The sequence below is a fragment of the Poecilia latipinna genome, unplaced genomic scaffold (assembly GCF_001443285.1).
Source record: "Poecilia latipinna isolate Pla-1442-1.1 unplaced genomic scaffold, P_latipinna-1.0 Scaffold2875, whole genome shotgun sequence".
Classification (NCBI taxonomy): domain Eukaryota; kingdom Metazoa; phylum Chordata; class Actinopteri; order Cyprinodontiformes; family Poeciliidae; genus Poecilia; species Poecilia latipinna.
In genome coordinates this window covers 33,109-41,176 of record NW_015115491.1, presented here as the reverse complement: position 1 = coordinate 41,176, position 8,068 = coordinate 33,109, and the positions used below count along the sequence as shown (strand labels likewise).

At 42.7% G+C, this 8,068-nt stretch overlaps 1 protein-coding gene and 1 long non-coding RNA gene across 6 annotated transcripts in view; one reads left to right on the top strand and one right to left on the bottom strand.

The window, feature by feature from the left end:
* The window catches only part of lrrc4ba (leucine rich repeat containing 4Ba), an 80,055-nt gene that overhangs the window by 61,974 nt on the left and 10,013 nt on the right, over positions 1–8,068 (top strand). For all 5 annotated transcript variants that reach the window (XM_015021834.1, XM_015021835.1, XM_015021831.1 and 2 more), the window contains one exon: positions 6,539–7,070. In XM_015021834.1, coding sequence (XP_014877320.1) covers positions 6,819–7,070 — 252 coding nt within the window. In that variant the 5' untranslated portion in view covers positions 6,539–6,818. The remainder of the gene's footprint in view (positions 1–6,538; positions 7,071–8,068) is intronic.
* Positions 1–8,068, bottom strand: part of LOC106939446 (uncharacterized) — a 19,518-nt gene that overhangs the window by 6,539 nt on the left and 4,911 nt on the right. The window lies entirely within an intron of this gene.

Below are 8,068 nucleotides of genomic sequence, written 5' to 3'. Positions count from 1 at the left end.
GCTCAGCAAAATTTATCGTGACAGGCCTAGCTACTTTTCTAACTTCCTGAAACCACCAGCTGTGCTGCGGTGCTTAATTTTAGTTAAGAGGCTAATATTAGTGACACGATAGTTTGACTTTGCTGGCTCAAACCTCAGTAACAAACAACATCAGCACATTAACATTTACAGTCATATTCGATAAATTAGAATATATTTTCAGGCTTGTTTATTATGTTAAAAACAAAAACGTGCAGAAAGTTTCATGTTAAAATGTTCATGTTAAAATGTTCATTTTAACATTTTAACATGAACATAAGAATTATAAGAAGGGCTCTTATAGTTTAAGCAAGTTTTAGTTTTCTTTGAGTTGTATACAACATGGTGCATATTTTGAGTTTATTTTCTAAATCAATCGATTATGGAATCGGAATCAATAACTCCTTTGTGTTGCACCGACTGCAGCTTTTTGGCCGATCTTTAAACAGCCTGACTTGCCGATTCGGTTTTTGTTTTGTCTGTAATGTCGCTAAATATAACAAGAAAGTTGCTGAATTGGTAAAAGTGAGCGACTGATGTTAGCGACAAACGTGACCTGGTGGGCGGGGCTAAAGGTGCGTTCACGCCACATAGTCCGACGCTTCCAGCTGCAGGTGAGTTCAGAGGAGCCGTTGGTTTCCGTCGTCGGTCTCTTTGTACAAACTATGATGCAGTGAAGCTTCTGCAGTCATAACGGAGGCTCAGATGAACATTTTGTATTCAGTTTCTATTGAACAAACAGCGGAGGCAGCTGATAACAGCACGATGCCCGTTGGAGCTTATTTCCTTTTTTTCTTCTCCCAGTTACTTTGAACAAGGGCGGGTTAAATATTGAGAGCGTTTTGGTTTTACTGACTGAATTATCTGGTGTTTAAATTTCCCAGATAACTCAGTGGCGTTGTGAGTTTTGTGAGTTATTAGCTCTGTTTTTGCTATCCTGCATCGGTGCCTTCGTCTCCTGGCAGGACACCAACCACTGGCCACTACGTCACGTAGTGGAGTCTCTCTGATTGGTTGACGCTCCGCGTCGAGCGGCGAAAGTTCAGATTTTTCAACTCCAGCGACGCTCAAAACGCTTTGGATGTACAGTGATCCCTCGCTATAACGCGGTTCACCTTTCGCTGCTTCGCGGATTTTTTTGTGCAGTTTTTTTCACAGTGCATTGAGTTCTGCGTCCTGATTGGCTAAACAGCCTCCAAGCTTCTTCTCTGCCTGTGTGCCAATAACGTTACGGTATTTAAATATAAGTAATACAGATTGGCCATTCAGGAGATGAAAGCTGAAACTTTAAATGCCTGCTGGAAAAAAAACTGTCCAGAATCAGCGCAGAACCCGACCGGAAGCTTGATGAGATCCATCGCTCTGCCGTAGATACCGCTGTGAATCTGGGGGCAGCTTGGAGGAGACGCTTTAATGACGTCACATTAAGGCCCGATTGATGAACACGCACATCCGCTGACCTGAAAACAGGTTTTGTTCTTTGGTTTCAATGCAGAGTATTTAATTATGCTGTATAATAATTGTAAAAATTAAAGGTAACTACTTGTGGATTTCACTTATCGCGGGTTATTTTCGGAACACAACCACTAAGAAAAACGAGGGATCGCTGTAAACCAGACGCTCTTGACGTTTGTTGTGAAAACACAACAAATCTCTCACTGCAGAGCTGAAGAGAACAGCGGTCGATTTTTAGACATCTGAGGTAGAGAAGATCAGTGGATAAGATCGGCTTCACATGCAAGCATCGGCCGATCACCGATCTCCCAAAATTAGATAAATCGGTGCATCTTATAGTTCTTATCAGTTCCCTAGTTGAGGGGCTAAAAGCAGCAGCAGCTCATATTAGCAATCAGCTTACTGACGTCGGTCCTGGTAAAAACGTCTTTGAACCAAAACTTAAAAACAACCTTGACTTTTCGAGCGTGTGACTCTGCTGATTTCAGCGTCATCGCCGTGGCGTCCCTGCCGCAGTCGCCGGCTGCTTGTGGCTCTTCCTCTTGGCTTTCATTTTTTCCTTTTTGTGGAGAGTTGATGTCATTCAGACTTTGGTTTAGGCCTCTTGTGTATGATTGTGTGTATAGAGTGCTAATGAGGGGGGGGCGGGAGGAGGATGCGGAGTCGGTGGGATACAGCTGGACGGAGCGGGAGACTGTGGTGAATAGGTAACCATGGCAACTCTGCTGGCTAAGATTTAAATGTGGAGAGAGGAACGAGAGAACGAAAACGGGGGGAGCGAAGACGGAAGCTGCAGCGTGGATGTTTGTAAGAGAACGAGTCAGGGTGAGGGGTTAATGTGCATCATTGTTGCAGGTTAATTTTTCATCAAACTACAAGGTCAGTGCAGCGTTTACCCCGCACAATGGACGCCACAGCACTCCAAACAGGGCAGGGGTGAGAGGTTGGCAGCGCTGGAAGGGGGAAAGGATTCGGATTCGAGCTGGAAAACGAGGAGAGGATGAGTTAGTGAGAGTTTTCAGAGAAAAGGAGTGTTTTAAATACAGTATGGCCACCAAAACGATTTACAGTAAAATATTTTATTTACACAAACAGCAATATGTAAGAGTTTAAAATAAATCAGAATACAAAATGTCAAATTCAACAAAAATTTATAAGAATGAATCAAAAATGCATACATTTGAAATACTGAATGAAAAACAAAAATTAGTTTTTTATTGAAAGAAACTGATTTGGAAAAATGTTATTTTGTTATTTTTATTACTTGTATAAATTATTGTGATTTTGTTTTTAAAATACCAAAATTTCCACTTAACTTCATATTTTGGTCTGTCTGATGATTTTTAAATATTAACTGATTGATCATTTGGTACTTGAATTGACTTTTTACCAAATACTCTTTTACTTCAGTCATTTCTTGGGCGCCTCCTTTCGCTGTAAGTTGATAAAACATGTTACTCTGGTAATATTTTGGCTCCTCTGCCCTCCTGAGTGAAAGTGTTTCCTGTTTTAGCGTGTCGGCCTCTGGCCTGCTGTCGGCACCAACTAGTCTCACTCTCTGCGATGGACTCGTTCCTCCCAACATCAGAGCCACCATCTTAACCTCAGCTTTCTTTTTTTGCACCTTTCCACTCAGATGATGTCTACCTGAAATAGCTCTGGCACTTAAACCTCGCTGCGCAGAGCGAGGGGGGTGAAGTGTGTCTGGAAATTAAAACATGTGAAAGAGGTGGTCCAAAAATAACACGGAGCTTCTCTTTCTCCATCAGTTTCGGCGGCGGGGGATACAGATGTTGCAGCAGTCGCGTCTCCGTGCCGACTGCTGCGCTGCAGCTTGCCGTCCCACCGCTGCTGCTGCAGAGATGCTGTCGCCTGTGTGATTTATCGCCGTGTCCTTGTGTGTGTTTTAATGTCATTGAACTTCGGCGTGCGCGTTATTGATCGGTCAACCAATCAGAGCCCACCTCCCCGTCTTCTGGAGGAAAACTCCACCTGTTTCATATTCATCCCTGTGTTGTCTTTTAGCTCCATCTCTCCGTTTTCTGTGTTGTCACCCCCTCCCTCCATCTCTGTCTGCTTTATATTCATCTCTCCATTGAGCCTCGCTCACTCTTCTCCTCTTTCTCTCCCAGATTATTAATATTAATACCTCTTCTTTCCTTTTTCCCCAACTACTGATCTCTTTTCTGCTCCTTCCACTATTTATACCTCCATTCCTTTCACCCAGCCTTCCCTCCATCTGTCTCCATCTTCATTTCTTTCTTCTTGTGTCTCTCTCTCCGCAGCTGTTCAGTATTCATCTATTACTGTACTGTTGATAATTCCCTCCTCTGCCTGCAGCCATACAGTCATCTATCAGATTAATAATCCTTCTCTTCTTCACAATCTCTGCGCCCCTTCCTCGGGATGCTCAGCGTGTCGGATGGGTTTGTCCCATCATTACAACCATCATCATTAATAACCAAATGCCCTTATTTGGGGTTATTGGGGTCTAAATAACCTGCAGGGGGAGCATTCTTGACCGCTCATCTATTAGCGGTAATGTGCAGCGGGCTTTTCGGCGCCGTCCTGCGGGCCCCGGAGCCTTCAGCGCCGCGCTCACACAGGAACGCGATTAGCATTTTGGTCTGCTGCGGGGAAAATGCCACAGGATTGGGCGGGCTTATTGTTTTCAGGGTTCAGACCTTTTAATAAGTCTGAGTTTAATTGCAGTTGATAAGTGTGGCATGTTCACGCATCAATCCATCATTGTCGTATTAATTGTTATACCTTGGTATAATTAGTGTTAACAAATGAGCGCGGGGCAGAGATGGCTGGAAGCCGCTACCTCACCCTGGTGATGTTATTAATGGCTCTCAGAGTTGGGACCAAATGTCCCGTTGCACCCTGTCAGCACCGTTATGTTTAGCTTTTTAACTGATGGTTTGTTCACAACCTCATATTTCATTATTTTTAGTAATTGAAAACAGCAGATTTTCTTTAAGTTCTTCATTTCAAGCCAATATTCCTGATTGATGCAGATGATTCTTCAGTCGGTTCATCAACACTTGTGTTAGAGATCCTAAACGGGACCAACTGTTCAAACGTTTTGCACGTTTCTGTACTTCCACTTGGATCTCAACTGCTTAAAAAAACACCCAGAAGTTTTTTGGCAATAAGTTCAAGTTTTTTGTTTTCTGGAAAATTAGTTGGTCCAAAAACCCCAGCGAAGCCCACCCCGTTACCTAGCAACCCCAGCAGAGTTCCACCCGTTACGTAGCAACCCCAGCAGAGCTCCACCCGTTACCTAGCAAAACCCAGCAGAGTTCCACCCGTTACCTAGCAACCCCAACAGAGTTCCACCCGTTACCTAGCAACCCAAACTGAGCTCCAGCTCATTTGGTCAACTGGTTTTATCACTGTGTTCGCTGTACAATGGCTGCTAGAAAAGACAAGTGTTTCGTTGTTGACTTACCATCCAGAATCCCTTGCTACATTCTAACTGGTTGTGCAGGAGGCCCCACTTTTGCTTTTAAAAGTTGTATGGTTGTATAATTGTGCATTTGTTTGAAACCATGTTCAAGTGTGAGTGTAAACTTTGATTTGGGGGCGTAGCCAGCAGCAGCGTATTTGTGTTTAAAGGGACAATACACACTAAAACATTATGAACTGAGCAGACTAAAATCTGATTATCTAAGAATGATTTTGTAAAAAATATATATATAATAAACATGCTTTGTATAGAACATGCATCTATCCTAACAAGGAAGCATGATAGGTCACCTTTAAAATACAGTTACAATACAAAACTTGGCATTTCAAAATATCCTTCAATTTATTTTACACATAAACAAAAAGTCAGTCCAGTTATAAATGTACCTCAACTTATCAAGAGATTGAATCTTATATTATTGAGTCGTCTTCTGATGGTCTCAGACCTGTGAATATTTCATCCATGAATGCTTATAGCTGCTTATTTTAATTGTTCAAGCATAAAATATAACTTAATTTTTTATATTCACCCAGTTCAAATCCATTAAAGGAATGGCAGGTTATGGCATGGTGAGCAATAACATGTTTCCTTATTTAAAAAGTAATTGAATTATTTGACTATTTCCATATTGTAATGTCTTTCTAGTATTAGTTAGTAGTTTAATGAAAAATCTGCAGAATGTGACTTTTTTTATCTGATGAATCAATTAATCATCAGAATAATTGATAGAGTAATCAATTCCTGATAATTAATTTTAGGAATTGATATTTCAGGAATTGATTAGACTTCAAATACTTTGTCCAAATTAGTTACAGCCTTAATATGGATAAAATTTAAATTTTAAAAATACTTTGATAACATGGTAAACAGAGACAATAAAATCTATTTTTTAAAGTGCAAAGAAGTTATTTCAGAGCAAAATTAAGCAAAAATCTTTTTCAGAGTAGAGAAACTACAACATTTAAGAGGTAATCATATATAATAAGTTCAAAAATCAGTGAATAAATAAAAATTTGCCAACAGGTGAATCTGTGACCACTGAGCCATAAACATACGAGATCAACTGCAGCTGTTATTTCTGATCAGTTTCATATAATCTGACTTTAATTTAGCCTGATGGTTGTATTTTTTATATTTCTTTCTGGAAAAACCAACCATTTTTCTGCAGAGACTCCACGAGTTATTTTCTCCTTCTTTAATAGTTTCGGGTTGAATTAATGATGCTCATCCATGTCGGGATGGATTCTCTTTAATGTTCACTTCAGTCAGAAAAACCACATGTTTCCTATTTACTCTGCATGTTTTGTTGTCTAGACCTTTTAACAATTAGATGCACCAGAATCCTCTTGCTGCGCGATGGGATTTGATTACCGGCAGAATATCTGTTCAGGGATTATGTGGGATTTGATGTGAGCAGCGCCACAGAACTTCTAATACTTCTGACAGATTTTTCTTGACAATCCCTCCCCTGATAAGCTATACTGTAGATGTCTTGGTATTGTTTGTTTTGTTCGATGTGTGCTGGTGAAGACACAAAGTGCAGTTTGTCTCTAATATCTGCTTCTCTCTTTCTCTTTGTTTTTCTCATCGCAGTAACTCCTGGGCTCTTCTCACTTCACAAAACGCCTCACTCAAATCTCCTGACAGCCCAAGGAGGAAAAAAGAGCAGCATCTGTTTATCTGCATACTTCTATGTTCAAGAAACAAGAGAAACAGAGACTGACAGAGGACAAATGAGATCTCGGAGGATGTGGAATTAGAGGGAACAAATTGATACTGGAGGACCGAAGGGAAAGTGAACCACAAATCCACCGACGTGGAGCCACCTCACCTGTATCTCCGGATTAAAGAGCGGGGTCATGTCCCAGTTGCCATGCGCATTGCCACGCTGACCTGCCTTCCCGGCCCTTCCCCCTTCCTCTTTCTATTGGTCCATCTGCTCCTGCGGCTCCTTCTCATCCTCCACGGGCCGCAGTTAGCGGGAGCCGCCTCCACCTGCCCTTCCCTCTGCACGTGCTCCAACCAGGCCAGCCGGGTCATCTGCACCAGGCAGAACCTGGAGCAGGTGCCCGAAAGCATATCAGTCAACACGCGATACCTCAACCTGCAGGAGAACTCGATACAGGTAAATACCGCAGAAACCAGGTCGCCTTTCAGCGAACGTACGGAGACAACGAATGTTGCCTTTTGATTTGACTGATGGTTTTCACACAGCGACCAAATATTTCAGCTAAAGTTCATATTTGTCCCTCAGATTTATGTAAACAGCAGTAGAGGCTCCTCCCCTTCCATGAAAAAGGCGGGAATCACCATAGCAACCAAATACATGTTTGTTTTTCCTTCCATCCATTTTCTTCACCCTTGTCCCTTATTGGGGTCGGGAGGGCTGCTGGTGCCTCTCCAGCTTCGTTCCGGGCGAGAGGCGGGGGTCACCCTGGACTAAATAATAAACTCTTTCAATATGTGTCACAAACAGTGCAGTTATTTATGTAAACAATGGCACTAGAGGCTCCTCCCCTTCCATGAAAAAGGCAGGAATCGCCATAGCAACCAACTACCCATTTGTTTGTTACAAATTTTTACACAAAAATTTGGTTCAGTTGGGGACAAATATTGCAACATGTGTTACATTTTCAGCTGCTGCGGTTCTCTTTCACACTGTTATGTGTCAAACCTGTTCCCGTCCTCGCCTGTGGTGGCGCTAAAGAACCACTGACCAAAACGACACAAAAAGAAGACACAGAGCGTAACTTCCATCGTCACAAAATGTAAACAAAACTGGAGCAGTGTCAGACTTTAGCGGTTGTAGCACTAGCGGAACAAGTCAGCGTCGGGCCGGGGCCAATTACTGGGCCCCTAAGGAATCACCAGGCCCCTTACGTAGAGTGAAACTGAAACTGTTGAGCAGGAGGGGGAGGGGGGTGTATTTAACATTAAATACACCCTTCTCAACAGGCGTGGGCGCACTTTCTACGTCTCTAATCACATATTTCAATGACTTGAAACCATTCCTCCCTCCCTGGCACCTCCAGGCCCAGGCCCCCATCCGGCCCGGTTTGGGGGGCAGCAGCCCCCCCAGCCCCTCCTATAGCTCCGTGCCTGGGTTGTAGGATTTCTCTCCTA